We start from the raw sequence: 20,730 nt of genomic DNA, 5'->3' as shown, positions 1-20,730 counted from the left end.
TTCTGGCTTGAGCTATGCCTAACTTCTTCTGCTCCAATTTTTTTAAAGGGTAGTCTGCAAATTTATTTGTGTCAGTTCTCTCTGACAGTATTTCAGATGATGTTTTGTTTAAATGAAAAACAAACTTTTAGAATTCAAACTCTTTGTACAAAACATTTTGTGTTTCTTTTATTGTTCATCAAAAGATCAAAATAAACATACAAAAAAGAACCCTGCAGGTTTTCTTAAAATAGTTGGACAATATGCATTAAAAGTTTTGATGTAAATAATGTTTCTAAAAAGTATAATTGAAAATCAAAGTAATAGTTTATATTTGAGAATTTGTTTATTAAACTGACTGAAGTTTAGGTCGCATTTTAAAAGCACTGCTTCAGGGTTGTTTATGTAGTTCTCTTCCCTTTACTGCATGTCTTAATTAACACAAAATATATCTGAGCAAGTACTTGTACTCCTTAAAGCTTCATGTAGGTTGTACTGCAAGCAGAAGATGATCGTCAGAGACAACACCTACTGTGTGCTAAATACTTAGAGAGCAAGAACATAAAGGCACTGCTAATTAATTACATTAGCTGAAGGGACTTTTACTAGTAGATATATGATTATAATTATTTTAATTAAGAATGTTTCAAATTCCACATACTCTCAATTCACAAAACTTTTGGAGTTCCACCAAATCTGTGTAATCTTGCTTCTGTGTCTGCCTGCAAGTTCTTGGTTATCTGTGGCCCTGGTCAGGCACATCTGCAAGACAGAACAGGCAACTTGTCTAAATTAGTTTATAACCTGCAATTTGGCCATAGATGAGATTGCGTATAAATGTCTCAATGTGCTCTGAGCCAGCAGGATGGCTTGAAAACTTGTGATACTGGATCAAGAGAGACTCTTACGTGTGCAGCAGTGGCCCCTGTAAATTCCCAGAGCGGTGTTAGCAGCATTGCTGTGCCAGGGGGCAGTCCCTTGCAAGGAGGACGTTTTCCAGATGATCACATCTGTAGCAGCCTTCTGTGGAAGAGAACATGTACTTGCACACAAGCTAGTTAGGGGGAAAAGAACCTCAGTGCAGTGAATGTTCAAGCCTTCTACCACAAAACTGTACTTCCCATGGAGGGAAGTGCTCTGCTGCATAACAGAAATACCATAGGCTCTCTGGTGCCTGCCATGTTGTAGTAAGAAAAATGAATACATTTTATATATTCACTGTGTGATTAAAAAAAAAAGTCAAAAAGGCAAAGCACATATTCTTTTAACAGCCTGAAACTCTCCCAGATTTTATTTCAGAGAGAGTAAGTCTGATGCCAAAGCCATCTTTTCTAAGTGATCTGTCAATGATCTGTCAAACTGTTCCCTTTGATTAGGGAATGCATTGCAATCAAATGGAAACTTTTCTGCACAACACAGAGAATCATGCTAACTGTGCTACTGCCTGTCAAATATTTATGCAATCAGCTATAACTTCAGGCAAAGTTTTGAAACATCTGAGACCATATTTCTGGATAATGTGATTGAGATTTTTTAAATGCTTTTTTAAAATGTGGCCACTATTTTTTAATGCATTTTTAGCATAGCTTGGATTCTTTATCATAGAATTTGTCTTCATGAGAGAAACATTTCAAAACTTGGAAATTGTAAAATAATATTATTAGAAATGACAGTGTAAATAGCTAAAAATATGAGAGCATTTTGTTTTGAATGAAAGATCTGAATGTCACAAAATTCTATGCAATCCATTTTTCAAGGGTGAGCCCCTCCCTATTAAATGGATTTTCAACTGTTGTTCCATGGAATATAAGCTTAATATCCAGTACATCCTATATAAGGGAACTGTAGCCTTTTCAAGATGAACTCAATAATTTGGTCTTTTTTATCTCTAACTATGATGATGCTGCTTAAAAGCAGTTGACTGACTTTTTGTTTTGTAGCTTCTATGTGGGAGAAAATCCACTGTAATTAAATCTAATAAAATCCTCTAATTCCAAATATAAACAATTCTCTGACATAGACAATTCCCCTGAGTCTACATCAGAGCCCAAGGAAAACAAAGAACAGGAGCTGTTTCTTGCTTCCTTTTAAATATTTGATCGTTATGGACAAACTTCTGCCCTGATTAACAGTAGCTGAAAGCCTTACTCAAAGGAATTATTTTTGAGACAGAATCTGAATTACTGGTTTTCCTCTCACTTGTAATGTTACTTAGCATGATGACTAAACTAGCATGTAATTTAGGCTGTGTAAACAACAAGACAATAGTTGTCTGAATTGTTCTACAACATGTAGTGTTGTATTTCTCATTTTGTACTAGAAACAAAAGCACATAAATCCTGCTTGACAGGATTTGAGATTGCAAGTGCACTGCAAAAGAAGAGCTATGTGCCTTATTAAGCAAATGTACCAAAACTGAGGAAACAGCTTACAAGTATGAATCATAGGAATATTATTAATACTTTTCAGTGATGCAATACTAATTCTAAGGACATTTCAATGTCTGTCTCCATTTAGGGTTTGTGTTAATGGGGTGTGTTGACAAAACCTCTTGTCCAACAGTATACTGTGAACCAGACACAGCTTTGGGTACGTGCCCAGCCCTTTAGGTACCTGCAGGATCATGCTGTTTTCCTCGTACCTGGGAGCTTTCAGACTACACCACCAGAGAGCACTGTGCTATTTCTGCATGTCTTCCTTACCTGTCTCTGTGTGTTTAAGGACCTGTTTTATTCAGTCTTTTTTCCTGTGATACAGTAGAACTCAAGTGGTTGTTGTGATTTTACTGAAATTCCCAAACATTTTGCTGTTGTTGTCCTGTGTGCACCCTGTGTGCAGCCCTTCCTTGACCTGACTAACCTCATCTGGGACCTTCACCCCACTTATGGCCCAGAAATCTCTTTTAAGCTCAGAGCCACTCCTGGGGTCCTTTGTGTGAGTGATGTTGTTCAGGTGCTGGCCTGCACTCTGAGTCCTGGGTGGACCTGAGACCCGTGCTGTGATTGTCTGGGGCAGCCCCTTCTCAGAGCAGCCAGTCTTCTCTGCACCTTCACATTCCTGAACTGGCCCATGACCTGGAATACCTGCTGCTGAAAATAGATTGTGACATATGGCTACCAAACTATCTTGTTTCTGCTATTCCTGAGGTATTTACACAAAAGCATAATGTATTCCACTTTAAAAAAAAAAAAACAACAACAACAAAAAAAGCCCCACGTAATTCTAAATTGCAGTAGGATAAAATCTGTGTAAGAAAAGGGGAGGCAATATTTTGCTTAATGTCACATTTTTTCCTCTGAAATTTCCTCTGACTATCTGAATTTCTAACTTTGTCATTGCGGACTGGATTCTTGTATTAAAGTACTTTTGAACTGAAAAAGAAATCCATCTTCCTTAATTACAATGCAATTGAAAAGCTAGATTGATTTGAAATATTGGAAAACAGCAACCTTATCTCCAAACAGAGCTCAAACAGAGCTTTTTCATTTTTGTTGAAATGTTCTCCAGACCAAAGTAGCACCTTTATATTTTTAAGTTTAGTCACAGAACTGAGTTATGGATAGCTCTTAATAATATAATAGGATATATAATAAACGTTCTTTAGCCATGCTAAAGACCATTTAGCAATGCTTATTATTAGCATAATTTTAAAGACATCTCACAGTAGCCCTGTCAGTAGCTTTATAGAGGCTTGTAATAAAGACAACCACAAAACTATCCCAAGAGAATAAAAATCAAATACATGGTGGCAGGAATTCCTAGACAAGGAGGAAAAGCTCCTAAATTAAAAGTACTTCAGTGGAAGCTGTCCCCATGAATAAACTGTTCAGCCCTGCTTACAGGAGGAAATGTTGAGGCACAAGAATAGAATTCCAAACCAGTCTCCAAGCAGGAATTCTTTAGTGGTTTTCCACAGTGCCTGCCTTTCTTCCTATTTGTGTGGCATTGCTGAAACTGCTGCAAGAAATGGAATAGACTTTCATGGTGTGTATTTGAATAAGTAATGCAGTGTGATAGGTGTCAAATTAGCTCTGTTGTTATTAAATCATTTGTTTTCTTGCTCTGTCACTATGGGCAAGCCATCTTACTTGGGTGTGCCTCTGTTGCTTCCCAACCTATTAACTTTATGTAAATAATGTAAAAAATAGAAGAGAAAAACAAGAACAAAAAACCTGCTTATGCTGTCACCTTGTTTATACTCTGGACAACTGGGGGATCTTAGCTGACAGTGAAACACTTTAAGCTGTTTGTTTTGCTGACAGGCTGACTTGCTATTTCATTTCTGATGTTGTTCTAATTTCCTCTCAAAGTCATCATTCTTCCCCATCACTTTGGCAGTATTTTTCCAAGCTACCTGGATGTACATAAATCTTATGACCATCCCTGTTAGTCCTTGATCTTTCCTCCCAGGATAATATTCTCATTGTGAGATTGAAACTTTTGTTTCAATTTGCTGTTCGCCAAATCCTTTCAGCAGCACTTTTTAAGGAGAAAACACAAAAGCTGTTTTTCATCTTGGTGTTTTATTGTTAATACATGACAAAACAGGTTTGTTATCAGTCAGACAGGCAGCATGCAGCATTGCTAAACAGAAAAACACTTCCTTAGTCTTGGCCTCTTATGTGCTGGTGAATAAAAAGCTCCTTTTCCTCAAACTGTGTCTGATTTAGATTAGCAGTACAGTGAAGAGAAGTTTAGAACCTGCTCGGGACTTGTCTTGGCTACAGGCAAAAGAAAGAAAGAGCTGACAGAGCTAAAGTTGCACTTTTCCTCCTTACTATCAACTTGCATACAGAAAGGGCTGAGGAAAAAAAGGGAAGGTCTTGGCAGTGGGGATTTACAACTCTTCTGTTTCACCACTCATTGGCACGTTGACCACAGTCTGGTACTCTGAGAAGTCTCCTGAAGGCATCCAAGGTATCGGGGTTCTGTTGAAGGAGGGTCTTTTGCTGAAATTTTGATTATATATCATGAGAGATTCTGGGAGCAAAGGGCAGATATCAAACTGAGGCACTTTGAAGGTCATCCGTTTGGCTGCTTTTTCAAAACCCCCATAAGGCATGGCAGTCCTGGCATAGGGGAATACATGGAGTTAGCAAACAGAGCACAGGTAAGCAACAGGACATATCAAATAAATAGTCCAAGTTATCAAGATTCTAAATTGTGCTACTCTTGCTGTTGGCTAACAAATCCTTCATGAGAACATACATGTATCCATTGCCCATGTACAAAAAATTATGCAAACACACACATATGCTGCTGTGCACTTCCTTCACCCTTGTTGCATCAATCTCCATCAAACCATACACCTTTCACACCTGTTAGTTTTCTGTACATGTAGCAGGCAGAGCCTGCATTATTGCAGAAATTAGTGGGATGTGGGTTTGCTCTTGGTACTGATGACCTGGGGCTATGGAGGTTGGTGGCAAAAGTGTATAGAGAGGTTAACAAAAAATTGTTGCTGTCCTAGAAATATTTGTAAAACTTTCAATGCTTATCATATACAGCAGAAACATCCTGATTTGTATATTAAGTACTGTGAAATCTATGGCTGCTGATCATAAGTATTTTTCATGACCTCTTGAATTTCAAAGGGTTGCAGTAAAAAACAGTGACAAGCTACATCTCCTGGTCAAATGGGGAGAGAAAGAGAGGCAAATAGAATTAAAAGCCTCTTATCCAACTGCACTGGTTTTCTGTGCATAATCTGAATTAAAATCTCTAGGTCTTAATGTATTTTGTCTTTGTAGTCTTCCAAACATTTCATCCACTGGAGACTGTGCTAAGCAAAATGAAGTGCAGCTAAAACTTATTTACAGGGGGGCTATGATCAGCATTATTGTGTTTCTCTTGCTAAATAAACTGCACTGAATATCTAAGAGGACTTACCGGTTAAAAGACTTGTAGTGGGGGAAATCAGCTTTGGGGCTGTACGACAGCAAGTCCGTGGAGAACTGGCTTTTGTCCTCAGGGCTGATACCCATCGCTCGTTCCCAAGGGGAAATATAAGTTTTAAATATAGTCACTTTTTTGCCTCCTGACTTCCCATCTGTAAACAGAGGAAGGCAAAGCAGTCTAGTTAGATGGCACTCTTAACTGCATTGTGCTACTACGTCCTGCTACTGAAGTTGAAGCACCAGTTTGTTTCCATATTCTGTAACTCCTACATCAATACAAGCTTTTATGGTTAGATTTCTGTTTTGAAAAGATGATCATACATCACTTCTGTTCTTTTCCACAAAAGCAGATAGTACCACAGTCTAAGAGCCACTCATCCAGGAATTTGTATTAAAGCATGTATCTGGAATTTTTCATTCTTCTTTTTGCTCATATAGAAAGAACCAAAGTCCTCACCTCATCATCTCTTCCACTAATAGGAGGGAAGCTTCATATGAGGAAAGACGCAAACAATTTCTTCATTTACTTTTCTGTATTTTCTGTCAGATCATAGCAGACATGACATGGCATTTTCTTTGTGATTACATGAACAGATATTCACATTTTTCCCCTTCTGAACTGAGATGTTAGACATAAGTCTGTCTCAATCACCTCAAGATGGCTAAAAGCAGTTTGCAAATATTATGTGGTATCTCTCTTGAAGTTAAAATCCTATCAGTGACTAAAGCTGCACTTTGTTGTAAAGTCAGACACTTGATTGCTAGAAATTTTAGATTAGCTTCTAGTTGCTCCATTAAGCAAATGAGTTTAGACAAGGGATTTCATTCTGCATTTCCCTTCCCTTCCCTTCCCTAGCTGTGTATAACACCACCTTGCTAGTAAGAACATAAGTTTTGTATTGATATGTAGCACACTTATAATATTTTCATCCTTCATAAACCTTAAAACCCCTGAGCAATGATATCTGCTTAGCTTGATTAGGGCAGATAATAACAGATTAATGGAGAGAGACATTCTGGTGCTTTCATGGTGCTACATTTTGTGTAGAAAACAAATCCTTATGAAGTAAGTGGCAAAGAATGAAAACTATTATCTGAATCTTTCTTCTTTATCACACCTCCTTTGTCTGTCTTGCTTATTGCAAACCATGCCAAGTCCTGGGGTTCCCTGCTTTCAAAGAATTGCAGACATTTAAAATAATCTCTTTTTTAATTTAAAAAAGCCCTAAAAACCAACTACTCCCCACTTTTTTGTGTGAAGTATTTAAACTAAGCAGTTTACCAGCAAATTGATTGCTAGAGTTGAAACAAAAGCAGCTGGGATCTGTCTCTGCAGTGAAAGCTATAGGATGATATTAATCCTCCTTCTCCCTGCACACACAATAACAATGAAGAAAAATCTCCTGTAAGAAAACTATAAAAGTCTATACAGATTGCTTTTTCACAGGAAATGTAAAAGCTGATTTTGATATAAAATGCACATTATTCCAGAATGTAAATGAAAATACTTGGATCTTACAAGATTTTACAATTACAAATCCATTTGGTTACTCAAGGCAGTTATTCCTGGTTCCCAAGCAAATTTGATCATATATATTTTTTTCAATCTATAGAGACTGTTAAAGTGATGATTACATCTGCTGACTCTTATACTAGGTATTTGTTTCTAGAGATTTCTGGCCAAACTAAACAGAGGATAAAATCAGGCAAAAAGTAAATTGAATTAAAACTATTTTTACTCATAAAGATATTGCCTCAGTGGCCCAGTGGTGGTTACCAGATAACTTTTAGGAATATTGCTGCTTGTTTCTGAAGATTATCCAAAAAGTGTTCTTTTTTTACATAGAAGCTTTTATTTGAAATCAGAGCTCAGACATTCAAGTCTGATACTCAGATCAGACTACTGATCTCAAGAGTTAATTCCAGTGTCTCCAGTGGTCAGTGTGAAAGCCTTGAAAGGGAGTGCCACACGGGCATGGCACAGCTGTGCTGGCCTGCCTTCTGCTCTACCAGCCTTAAGAGCTCAGCAGAGAAGTCTCCTGTAATTTCTGTGGTCCAGCCAAGCAAGGTATTTCTCCCTCCTGCCTGTGGTTGAGCAACATAGAAGAATACAAACAAAACCATCAAAGTAAAAGCAGTTCAACTCTTCTAGGCTTTACACTAGAGCTTTGTTTGGAAGAATCCAAGAGTTAGATTAATTTGCTTTTCCTTAAGAGTAGGCTTGGCATGTGGTCTGATAGTTTTAGTTTCTTACTCTTGCGGAGGGATACTTGCCTTTGTCAGTACCATCGCCTCCTTCTCCAGTACTCCCCGATGATTTCCCTGCATGCTCCCCTTCACCATCTCTGGCGCCTCCTCTGCTCGCAGGCCTGGGAGGGGCCCCGGGCTGCTGCTGCGTGCTGGAGCCGTGCTGCCCCGCCGCCCATCCTCCCGCCATCCGCCCGTGGCCATGGCCATCTTCCCCATAACTCCCTCCCGGCGGGATGAACTTCTGGAAGTGATCCTAGGGGAGGAGAAAAGAGTGTGCCTGAATCTCTGCTACAGGACATGGTGTATTCGTGTTTGTAGGGCTGGCTCCCAGAATGTGAACTCCTGAGTCTCATTTGGGGCTGGCTCCCAGAATGTGAACTCCTGAGTCTCTGTGATCTGACCAGATCTGTGTCTCTGTTACAAAGCCAGTGGCAGAACTTCATGTGAGTTATTCCCTTTATTCAGTATAGCAGCAGCTGTGGAGCAGCAGAAGTGGCAATGGAAGCACACTCACCTCATAGTCATTTTATGTGATCAGGGTGGTGTTGTCCCCACCAATGATGACTATGAAATAGAGGAGGAGGTGAAAGGAAATTTAGCTTTTGCCAGAACAGGTAGAAGTCCAAACAGAGATAACATTGGCTAACCTGTGGGAAAGCAAGCCTGGCAAGAAAGTGTTTTCATGTCAAAGTTAACATAACCCCAGCTCAATTACAATGTGACAACACAAAAGTCTCTGTGACAACACAAAAGTCAGGAAGATATCTGCCTTTTTGCCTGTTTTCCGTATATATAATACCATTGAAGGTCTATATGAAAGTCTGCTTGGGGAGGAGTATTTACATGTTGAGAAAAACTGAAGAGATAGCAGCCTGGGTAAACAGAAAATACTTCCTGGAGACAATAAGAGGGAAATGACAAAAAGGAAGAATTTTGTTTGTAGCAGTATGTGAATTAGCAAACCAAATCTAACCAACAACAGGGTAAGAAAGAAAGAAAGTTGCATCCATCAATAAAATTAGGTTGGTCTTATTTTGCAGACCATTCACTCTTCCTTGGTCAGGCTAGAAGGCACAATCTCTGCAGTATGTAGTAAAAGAGCAAACAATCCATGCAGGATTTATTGACCTTGTGGTGTACATTTTGGCACAATATCCTGTCTTTCCACACAGAAACTTTCATAAATGCTTGTGTGGAATAGAAACTTATATAGTATGTTTAGAAAAATGTTTCACATATTGGTCATAAGTGACATCAAAACTAGACTCCTATCAGACTTGAAAAGTATCTCTTGTGTAGTACAGCCCACACAGCTATATAATGCAAGGGTTATATATCACATATAGTCTCTCCTGTTGGACTAGGAGATTGGCTATTAGATGCACAAAGATGCAACAAATACACATTAATGACACTGAATGAATCTGTGGTTCCTCATACTGCTGTTCTATCTGTATAAATCTCAGGCTGCCTCAGACATGGTTCTCAAAGGGTTTAGGCTTTCTCAGGGCTCTTACACGTAGCACAGTTTAGCAAAAAGAAGCTTTCCAGGCTGTAAACAGGCTTCCAAGGCCAGCTGTTCAGTCAGCTAAAAATAGTCGAGAAGTGAAAACCCCACAAGGCTCAAGGCAGAATTAGCTAACCCTCTGCTCCCTGTGTCTCCCACAACAGTGTCCAGGGTTTCACAGCAGGTCACCAGGCTGCAACCCAGGCAGGCAGCCAGCTGCAGGCTGAAGTGGCAGAGCTGGTTCCCCCAGGGCCTTTAGGGACTGTCTGTCCTTCTCCTAGCTGCAGGGAATTCCCTTTTTAGGAACACAGGAGATAATGTTCCCGTGAATGTCAGGAAGCACTGAGAGGGGAGAGGATTGTGAGCATTAAGCTGTACACAGGAGCTAACTGGGCAATCTGCTCAATTATGCATAGCAGCTATGTAGCTGTAAAAAGGCAAACCGAAAAAGGGTATTTTGAGGGTTAGGGGTCAGAATGAGGTTATTTTCAAAATGTTAATATATATGCAAGGGTAATGCTTCTACTGATTTGCTCACTACTTTCAAAACTAAATTTGCATCTGTTTTCCTTCTAGTTTCACCCATGCTGTGTGCCCTTTCTGAGAATTATGGGCTTATTTCTCCTTTCTGTGGTTACTTACATGCCTCTCCAGCAAGAGAAAAAAAAGCATCAGCATAACATGAGCTGCAGTAAAATGGACTGTTCTGTTTCTGCTCACAGCAGTATTTGATGTGACTAGGGAGGGGCATCATTGTCATCTGGTGTTATTTTAAATTGCAGTATTATCACTAAGTAGGAATGAAGTTACTCTGGAACAGAAGGTCTGCATCAGGAAAGCCACTCCTAAATCTTATTTAGCTGCAAATTAAATTAGTTTGATTTGCCTTAAGCTAATTTATCATTCTTCATGGGCCTGCTGAGAAAACATCTGATCTGCCAAAAGCAGGCAACTCCATTCATATAGGAAGGACATGTTTTCCATGCAACACCCCAGTTACTCACCTGCTAGAACAAAAATATAATTTTCTTTAGTTTTGGTCACCACAATTGTTTGTCTTAGCTCAAATTAACATGAAGCAAGGAGAAAATAATCTTTTTGAAAGATTTTCCAAGACAGTGGAGCTCAGGAAAGACAGCCTCAAGCAGGAGTCTCAACATAGTCAAAGCTGCATAGGTACACCTCTGGTCAGAGTTTTAGAGTGAAATTTTAGAGTTTTGGAGCTCACACTTGAGGAGAATGCATGTCTTGGGCCACTGCTAACAGCATGTGGAACATTGACATATATGCATATTCACATCATAAAACAGCCTCTCTGTTAGTATTGATTGACTGTGTTGGTGGGAGTTCCAGGAGAGAAGTCCAGGAATGTCAGCTGAGATGGCTGACAACCTCCTGCTGGCTCTGGGGACAGATCAGAAGGCTCCTCCTGTCTGTGCATTGGTGGAGGTAGTGGATATTATCAGTCCCAGGGCATCCCTAACTCCACTCTAATAAGAGAGCACTTGGTGCCAGTTCATCTGATGGGTCCCCCGGGTTGGCTAAACAAATTGGGCTCATGTCTTTCAAGTCCTTAATGCTAGCAAGCGCCTGCTCTTGCAGGCTGAGTGCTTACATGGACAAATTCTGAATTCCCTAGAGCATGTGCCTAATAAAAACTAGATAATGAAAGATGATCCAACCAATGGGGCTGAGATCTCAGTGTATCTCAAGGCCCTGACGTCACTGCAGGCAGTCCCCCAGAGAGACACTGTGTGCTCCCCTTCAGCTCCTTGCTGTGCCCTAAAGAAAATGATTGAGGCCACCAAATGTGTTTCTATTTCCACCTCACTGCTAAAGAGCTCCCAAATGTTTGATGCCTATGTAGTTACTAACACTTCTGAAGTTACTGGACTGCATCGTCTCCGTGGCAGCCACTCAAATGCTCCTTGATGGTGGGATGGAAGATTTAAAATTCAGACACTTGCAGAGTCTCATAGACTGCCTGCTGTTTTTATCAAAGCGTGGGCCTCAGTCCTTCATTTGGAATTGCATAGCCTTAAACCTATGACTCATTTTTTAAAAAGAGTGAAAATAAGAAGCTGTAGAAGGATCTTACATTTTTTTTCAAACTTGCTACCCTGAGAGGCACAGTAGATTGAGCTCCTGCTTTCTATTTCCAGGTCCATTTCTGACTTCCTGTGTAACCTTAGACAAAATATTTTTTGCTTCTGTGCATGAATTTACCCATATAAATAACAGGAATTTTTATCTAATGCTATCCAAAGTTAGACACATCTTATTTGTATAGTTTATATAATTTTTGTCACATTTTCTTTGTAGATGAAAGAAATTGTGTTTCAGAATTTTGGTCCAGAGTTTTCTCACAGTGCTGCAACAAATTGGAGCATGATGGAAAATAAAAAACTCTTTTTTTCTGTTGCTCTGCTTTTTCCACTCCAGTCACTTCTTGAATAAGAATGCATCAGACTCCTTGTTCACTCTTCCACAGCTTTGGGTATAGTGGGACCCCTAGGTCTTCTGCACCAATCCAGCTCCAGTGCAGCAAGGCTCATTTTGTTAAACAAGTTACAATCTCACCTGGCTCACTCCACTTAGGTCCTACCCTGAGAATTGTATCTTAGCCTGCAATTATCCTGTAATGTTTGTTCAAGAGGTTTAACGTTCTATTAAGAACAGAACTCCTAGAAAAATTATTTTCCTAACATTTCCCCTTTAACCTTACCTCCACTGATCTTGATTGACATTCATCCAAGTACATTAAGGGGCATACAGAGGCAGCACTGCATGCTCTGTAGTAAACCAAGCAGCTGCATGATGACATTTCTCCATGGTTGTTTTCCTTCAGACACTGTATCATGCCTGGCTATTCCTCATGTAAGATCTCTGAGGCAGGTTGGTGCTGTACTGCTGTCTGCTGTGAAGCATCACTTTTGGTTTGTAACATAACCACTTCCATTTTCTTCCTGTTACTTCTGCCTGCTCTGAGTTCTTGTCCAGCACTGAAAAAAATACTAATTCCTGCCATTTTTCAGAACAGCAGTAATCCAATTCTTTAGATTTCTTAGATTTTGTTTCACAGTTGGTATCAGCTTAAAAGAGACCTCTTGACCGGAAGTCCAGCAGAAATTGCCAACACATTTTAGTTTGTTTTCATACAAGCTTTGCCATGACTGGAAGCTGCATTTATTTTAACTTGTGGATGAGTGTAAGAAAGCACCAAGGGGGGGATTTTGGTTGTGGGTCAGTGTGGTTTTTGAGGTACTACTGCTCATAATTGTCTATTTAGATATTGGTTATTTTACCTTCCTAATTATTTTAATATCTGATAATAAAACATAAAAAGGGGAGGAGAAAAAGGAAAGTCTCCTACATGTAACCCAGATCAAGCCACAGGTTTTGACTAGCAGAAGGACCATATTTAAGGATTCTTACTGCAAGAGAGATGGAGTAATGGCAACATCCAAGACACATAACTATGGCTTTGTTTTCAGTTTCCCATTCATGCCTGCCAGCCAGGTGTTTAAAAGTTTCCACTTGATGACAGCAAGCTCTTACACTGAGGTTCAAAAGCAGAGGTGGGATGTTGAAAGGAGTTAGGGCAATAATGAGTGAGGCTGCAGGGCTAAGAAATATTGTTTCATGTGATCTTAAATGTATTTGAGGCCAAACAAATTCAGCATTATGAAGGAAAGCAGTCTGTGAACTGCTGATCTATTAACTGCTGAACAGTGAAGTGGGATTTAGGAGATCCAAAGACAAGACTGAGACCCTATCTTTGATTTTAGGTGACTCATTAATCTACCCCATGTTTCAGTTTCACTGTTAAAAAATAAATGTAGTGATTTTCCTCATTCTCTAGTCAGCCAGAGGATACAGTAATAGAGCACACAGCAAGATAGGATTTCATCATGGTCTTTAGTCAGTAATAAATTATATCTTGCAGCTCCACAATGAAGTTGAAAATATCCTCTGAGACATGGAGAGAATCACAGTTCCTGTGGGTGGCACAGCCTGGGGTGAGGAGAAGAAATCCTACATGTGGTTTTACTAGAGAGGGCTCAGAAGAGCCCAGCTTCTCCAGCACAGCACAAAACAAGGAGGATATTGCCCAAATTCTCCCTGTGTGGCAGGATATTGGTGTCAAACTCCAATAAACCTCCCTAAAACCTTCCTCTTGTACTGTATATTTGCAAGCAAAGAGAGTCACAGTATTGAGAACAGCTCTACAGTATGTGGTACATTTCATTTTACTCATGTTAGGAATGGTCAGTCCTTTTGACTGGGGGTTTAGCTACATTTGCCTTTAACTGGATGGGTAGAGCTGCAGCAGTGGCAGAGTGACAGGTTTTCACTTTTGCATGGGGCTGTCTGACATTCATGTGCACACAGTATTTAAGTTTCCTCTGCTACAAGTAAGGAGAGTGATCTGATTGTCCAGTGTGGATTTTTGGCTAGAGGAAAAGAAGGAGGAGAGAAGCAGAAGGGTGGGTCAATGACACATGACTGCTGAGATCTTCTCCCTTGTGTGGAAGCTTTATGGCTACAGCACAGGCTATTCTGGAACCCCTTATATGGTTTGGATTTATTTTTAATAACCTTTCTCTTTGTGTGCTTTTATATTATATTATCTTGCTAGTAAACTTCTTTTGGGGGAAAGAAACAGTCCATACTCCATCCCAGACCTGCCTTGCCCTGCTTTCTTAAGAAAGTGTCCTGAGAATATTTTAAGACAAGACAGTTAAGAAATCTATGATATAAAAGCAGAAAACACATCACCAGCTTCAAATTCCTTCACTGTCCACAGCCTCAAAAACACAAGAACTTCTTTGGAATAGGGAGCAAAGGACATGGAAGTTAATTGGGAGAGAGAAGTAACTGGGTGTAGCAGCAGGACTTCTTACTCTGCCATTATCTTCCTCACACAGTTATCTTTTGTTTAAGCTTTCTTTTCTGCATCTGCCCTTGAGCAGATACAGCAGCAAAAAAGGAAAAGAAAAGAAAGCTATTCAGATACTGAAATCAAAGGGCTTTTTGATAAGAGTTATTTGGTGCTAAGGTCAGGGGCTGTGCTGATGGTTTGGGAGCTAACAGACACAGATCTGTTGCCTTTACCTGCTCAAGAGCACCCAGCTCTCCGAGACAATGGCTCAGCTGCTGTGATTGCTCAGCTTTCCTTAATGGTCTGACTGCAGCAAAGCAGTGATGAGAACAGTTACCTGCAAAGGCAGTGGGTGCAAGCAACGAGCTCCTGGAGCAGCCAGAAAACAGTAACAATTATGTTTTGATCTTGCTAAACTGACCCCAAGCGAGGGCTGTAGACAGACCAAAGTCTTCCTGCACTGACCAATGCAGTGTTGCTATCTCTTGTCTCTCCATGAATGTGGAGAGAAGGCCTGTAAGCGAATCATGGAGGATTTTAAGCAGAATGCCACCTGGTTTGGAGACCGTGCCATAGTTCTTCTACAGCAAAGCAACAAAGAAAATCCTAGCTTTTAAAAGGATTTTCTAACCCCCAAGTACATTTCCCCATGGCATAGGATCTTAACAGCCACGCTGACAGATCTTGGGAGCAAATGTGTGCTTACAAAAGAGAGATATCCACTACAGAAGGAGTATGGAGTGAAAGTCAGGCGCAGATTAATAAACAAAGCTGCTAGCAAAAGATAAGTAATTGCCATCAGCATTTATAATGTTAGTCATGAAGTGACTGTGCATGTCCAGTCTTGAGTCAGTTTGTCACAACTTTTTTGTTTTGGATTGTTCTGATTGGACATTCTTTAGTGACACCCTCAAATTTTTGTCACTTTGGACTCTAGCCTTTTTATTCCATCAATTTGTTATTTTCTCACTTCTCACTGCCACAGATTCTCACATATGAACTTGGCCCTCATATGTTTTAGGAACTCTGAGATTGCTGAGTAGCTGTTTATGAAAACAGCATGCATTTCTCTACGATATTCATCTGTGGAGTCCAAAGTTCAATATTCATTCTCACATTCTTTCTGGGAGATAATTCACTGAAGAAATGAGCTACCTGAAACACAAAGAGGTGAAGAAACTGATCAAAGTTTAACATCACGGGATATGCTTGTTATATCTCTGGGTTGTCATCCCTCATCTGTAATCTTACTGTTTAATTTTAACTCTTTTTTTGTTAGGCATCTTTCCACATTCTGATTTTTAAATTGGCATTTCTAGAAGTGAACTGCAGATATTTACTTATTGCTGCTTTTGAAAACATCAGAATGCTTAAAGATAATGTGTTTTTGTTTGGCAAAACATTTTCTTCAGCTTTACTTTTATTGTTTTTCTTGAGTTTCCTTGGACTGGAAAATAGATGCCATAAAGGGATAAAATGTCACCAAACCAACTTTAAAGAACATCAGAAGATGAGGTGGTATATCAAAATGCATATGAACCTTAAACATTTTCTATTTGTTTTACTGAATCCTGATAATCATGTGAATTGAGTTTCATTTGTAAAAGTTTAGGTGTCTTCAAAAGACTTTACACCTGCAAATAGCTGTAAAAAGGAGTTATAACAGTACCAATGCAAGGGAAAAGGAAAAGAAAATTAATGTCTGTATTTATATACCATATCTGAAAGGAAAATGTTTTAGAGGAAAACAAACTGGACTTCTAGCAAATTAACTGAAAATATTTCAGAGTCAGGTTAGAGGTTTCACTTGTGGAACTTACAGATACTAGCAGAAGACTCTGTCCAGCAGAAAGCATAAAAGTATCCTAGACTAAAAATAGCCCTGGTCTACTGGAGTTGGATGGATCATTGCCATCATGCAAAGAAGAAATGGAATGGGTACAAAACCAATTAGCCCTGCCCTGAGTTCTGAACACTTGCCAAACATGCAGCCTTCCTTCATCACTCAGTACTGAATTTTGTCATGCTTCTGTATGTGTGATACCAAATATTTGCCAGAGGACACTAATGCTGCTGCCAAAAGGAAATAAAACTTGTGTATTTATGTAATTTTGTTTTCTTCTTTCACTGCTTTGCTAGCAGACCCTCCCTACCCCCTGCCCACACACATTAAAACAGAAGAGAGCTTGGGCACACTCCATTCCTGTTTTCCCTGAGTGTATGGAGTAGCATTTTAGTCTTAATCTTCAACTTACCACAGAATTGTCAGTGAAGGCATCAGGGTTATTCTCATAAATGAACTTCTCCACTCTTAGCTGACGTAATTTGAACATCTTGGATCCTTTGTTGGTGAGGAGAGAAAGCTCTTCTAGCATCACATCTCTGGGGATGCTGATCTTCTTTCCCAGGTTCAGCTTGGACACTTCTTGTGGCATAGCTACAAAACATACAGTGGGACACTTTAGAAGGCACTCTGGTCTATGTATTTTGTCTGTTTCTTCCTATCATCAGTAGTGACTTCAAGCACCCAAATTATCTTCTAAATTAAGATTTTAGGACATTATCTATGCACCAAGTCTTTACATTGAAGATGCTTTGGGTATAGATCTTTGGTATTTACTCTGGACTGCAATCAAGGCAAATCTGCAGAGAGAAGTTGCATAGGGGTGGAGCTAGATGGGTGTCTGCCACATCTGAAGCATCTCAGTCAGTGCAGCAGGATTTCTTGGCACTACTTCAAATGAGTACTTTTCCAAACCTCTGAAACCTTCCTCATGCTGTCAAAAGTAAAGAAAAGATAAGGACATCACACTTATTTAAAAGTTACCCTACCCAATATACACATATTCTGTAGAAAGAAAAATGTTCCAGGTTATATTCTTCCTGCTCTATTAACTGCTCTAAGAGATCTTGTCTTGCTCAGCTGATGAGTGCTGGAATTAAAGAAACTCTCTCACACAGAGAGAAAACAAGTATGAAACAAAAGTTGTAAGAGAGAGAACGACGTAGAATAAATCTAGGCAGTGCAATATTGACCCCTGTAAAATATCATGTTCTCTGTCCATTTACACTGATCTGCATCCAAATTAATGCTGCAGGAGAATACAAATTTGCAGAGTGCAGTCTCTGTTGACTTTTGGCCTGAGTGTGTGCAATGCTTTTCAGCTCTAAGATAGAAAATGTGATGTGGTTGAAGGCTGGGCTTCAGTAAAATTTGTGGCTGTGCCTCTGGTATGTTCACTGCATGTCTTTCTTTGGGAGTTCAGTTTGGCAAGGTGTGAGATTTGAAAGGCCGAAATTCAGGTTGAAATCCAAACAATTTTTACATGTGCAGTTTTGCATATCTTACCTTCATGTGTCAGCTTCCCAATGAGTTTAGTGGACTTTTTCCTTTTAAGAGGAGCAGGAGTCCCTGCAAGGGGCATTCCCACAAAGGGTTCTCTGCTTTGCTCTAAACACACAAGGAAATGGAGAATGAAACACTGGAAATGTATTTCTTGCCTCTTTTAGTTGCCATCTACAGGTAAAAGATACACAGCCTTCCTTTCCCACACTGTTTTTTTTCTATCCCTTCCCCATGATGGAGCTAGTGGAAGGTGTCATCCCATACAGGAAAACATCAGTAGGCCATTCTGGGGTTCTCTGGAGACTCAGCATGCTGACAAAATATGGTAGCAGATCCCAGCAGAAGCATTGCCTAGGTGCCCTATAGCACTCATCCAAAAGAGGCAATTTAATTGCAACAAGGCAGTCTCTCAGAATCCAGGTGTGCTGTAAGGATACTCTGTTATTATCTTGTGCTGCAGTAACAGGATGCCACTTGGAAATTTTGCTCTATGATGCCATGTTATAACAACATGCAGTTATCATTAGATGGTAATATATATTTTTGGATAAAGGTTTCAGGTCTGTCCAAAAGTTATTTGGAGCACTTTGCATCATGTGCAGTTCTGGTTTGGATATTTCAACAGTCCTTTTAGAATTAGAATAGGTACTCAGAAAGCCACCAGACTGCAAGTCTGGAAGGGAAAAAAAAGAAACAAAACGAAATTCCAAGTAGTTCTGTCTTTTATGACTGCTACTGTTTTGTTACAGAAGGGCTGGAGGAGGAAGGCACAGGAAAACCTGTTAAAGTTGTTCACCCAATTTGTTTGAAGTCACTTGCATCTGTATCTTATGTATTGATCTTATCTGATACCATTTTGAAGGGGGAAAGAGGAGAAGAGGGATATTCCTTCTGGTACAGTGTTCCCCATCTCTGTCCCCAGATAGGATGAGATCTGAACTGCAAAACCAGGGAAAATCAGACGCAATCTCAGCAATTCCATTTCAGGCAGCTTTTGAGAGTCCTTCTTAGGGGTTACACATATTGTAAGTAGAGCAAATGTCTTGCCTTCGCTTCAGTGCTGTCCATGCCCAAGCAACAGCACATAGGGGACAGATCCCCACCTAATATAATGCAATACAATACAAAGAAAAATGGGCAAAGACACATTGGCTTCAGCTGCAGCAATAACTACCATCTCTGTCTTGTGATTCTTTGTACTTTACTTGCTTAAGATTTCAGAACTGAAAAACTTTGAACTATGAGTTATATTTTAAAACTAGCAAGCAAATAGCTGTAACTGGAAGTTTGTATACTACTCTTCTGATCAAGACGTTTTTATCTCCTGTGTATTCTGAAGTATCATTCCACCATTACTTCTTTTGCAACATAATTTTATGTGATGGAATTGTGATAACTCTTAAAAGAAGCCCAGCCACAGCAAAACAGTGCCAATCACATTGGATACTCCTTTGGATTAGTTTTTCTTTCAGATTTGCAAGTTTTTCCTTTTACTGAGATGCTGCCTGTGTAGTTCACATCATTTATGAGCCCATCCTGGGGTATTCCCAAAGCAAGTGTGAGCAGGTGCAGCCATGACGCACACACTGCACATTCTCTTTAAGCAGCCAGACATCTGCTTGGCTGTATAAAAGAAGCAGGCCCTGCTTGACAGGAAAAGGGCAATGCTGCCAGGAAATAGCAGAGGTGAGAGGTTATGGCACATCTGATGGGTCCTAAAACTCACAAAACAGAGAAATCATCCATATGCTGCAAGCATGGATTTCCTGGGGCAAGGCAGAAAGGGACAGCCATGGTGGAAAGCTGTGTTCCTCACACTAATTCCCCAAGCAGCAGTGAGGACAAGTCTATCACATTCTGCTGTCCTTCTTTACTAATCCAGCAGGACTGAAGATTGAAAAACCCACTGCATGCAGTTGGTCTAGCATAAGGAAAGAGACAGCAGTGTCTCACTATGGACAGGGTCCAGAGTTACACAGTACTACTGCTCTCTCAGCCCTCCCAGAACCTGCTGGAGCCTCAAACCCCATTCTCCTCACTATGTCATACATAAAGCCAGGGCTTTTCTCCCTCAGCTCTGCCTTCTTGTTCAATTCCTCTGTCTTTTTGTGCATTGATATTTGCAGCAGTCATTGGTGCTGCAAGCAAACCAGTCTTTACTTCTCCACCACCTGCTCTATTTTGCTGCCCAGTCAACTCACCTCAGGCTTGCAGTGCCAGGCTCAGACCAGTCACACACCTGCCCCAGAGCTCAGCAGTGGCTGCTTCCTCCCAGCCTGTCTCTGGGTGCTGCCTGGGGAGGCTTGTCCCGCAGCCCCCTCTCCCAGGGTGCCTGGGTGAGGGAAGCTCTGCCCAGCACAAAGTGCTGATGCAAAGTGCAGTGAATTTGACTCCTGAAGGCTGCTCGCACAGGCATCCTGCAGTTATTAATAGCCAAAGGCCCAGAGGGCAGAGTCTCAGATAGCACTGCTGCCATCCCTGAGGAGAGGAAAGAAAAGGTTGCACCTCAGGTCTCCTGCAGTCACTGTCTCAATGTCCAGGAGGACCAGGCACTCCATAGGTGGCTCACTTCTTCCTCCTCTTTGTTCAAATAAACATGCAGTTCCTTCTCCTATTGCTTCTTGATGCAATTCATAAAATCTTCTCAATATCCTGCTTGTCAGTAATGCCTCAAAAGCTATCTTGGGTCTTGCTGTGTTTTACACCCTCCTTCTGCCTCTTCTTAATCAGTCATCCCAGTGTCCCCTAGGCTGTCACACATATTTCCTAAAATGCTTCAGAAAATACGGAAGCAAAATAATAGTATGCATGAAGCAAGAAGTAGTAGGAAACCCCACAAAGTCTAGAAAGCTATTTATAGAATTCTAGG

At 40.3% G+C, this 20,730-nt stretch overlaps 1 protein-coding gene across 2 annotated transcripts; it reads right to left on the bottom strand.

The window, feature by feature from the left end:
• Positions 1–4,483: 4,483 nt before the first annotated feature.
• MYOZ1 (myozenin 1) lies at positions 4,484–20,227 on the bottom strand. Of its 2 annotated transcripts, XM_058810619.1 has the most exons (6): positions 20,063–20,220; positions 17,865–17,966; positions 16,771–16,952; positions 8,151–8,379; positions 5,869–6,028; positions 4,484–5,048 (listed from the first exon to the last, which is right to left on the bottom strand). In XM_058810619.1, the coding sequence occupies exons 2-6, from the start codon at positions 17,938–17,940 to the stop codon at positions 4,817–4,819; spliced, it is 879 nt and encodes a 292-aa protein (XP_058666602.1). In that variant the 5' UTR covers positions 17,941–17,966; positions 20,063–20,220; the 3' UTR covers positions 4,484–4,816. The 2 variants fall into 2 exon arrangements, with proteins under 2 accessions (XP_058666602.1, XP_058666603.1); XM_058810620.1 differs by lacking the exon at positions 17,865–17,966 and having other exon boundaries at positions 20,063–20,227.
• Between the last annotated feature and the right edge of the window lie 503 nt (positions 20,228–20,730).

The sequence above is a fragment of the Ammospiza caudacuta genome, chromosome 9 (genome assembly GCF_027887145.1).
Source record: "Ammospiza caudacuta isolate bAmmCau1 chromosome 9, bAmmCau1.pri, whole genome shotgun sequence".
Lineage (NCBI taxonomy): Eukaryota > Metazoa > Chordata > Aves > Passeriformes > Passerellidae > Ammospiza > Ammospiza caudacuta.
The sequence above is the reverse complement of the archived record's forward strand: the minus strand, read 5'-3'. Positions and strand labels throughout refer to the sequence as shown.

Bases quoted from the DNA above. Each gene is read 5' to 3' on its own strand.
- MYOZ1 (XM_058810619.1), bottom strand. From the start codon at position 17,940: ATGCCCCTTGCAGGGACTCCTGCTCCTCTTAAAAGGAAAAAGTCCACT. The intron at 8,380-16,770 runs GTAAGTTGAAGA...CTCCTCCCCTAG, and splicing joins CCTTCACTGACAATTCTGTG to GATCACTTCCAGAAGTTCAT. The intron at 6,029-8,150 runs GCAAGTATCCCT...CTCTGTTTACAG, and splicing joins AGGCGATGGTACTGACAAAG to ATGGGAAGTCAGGAGGCAAA.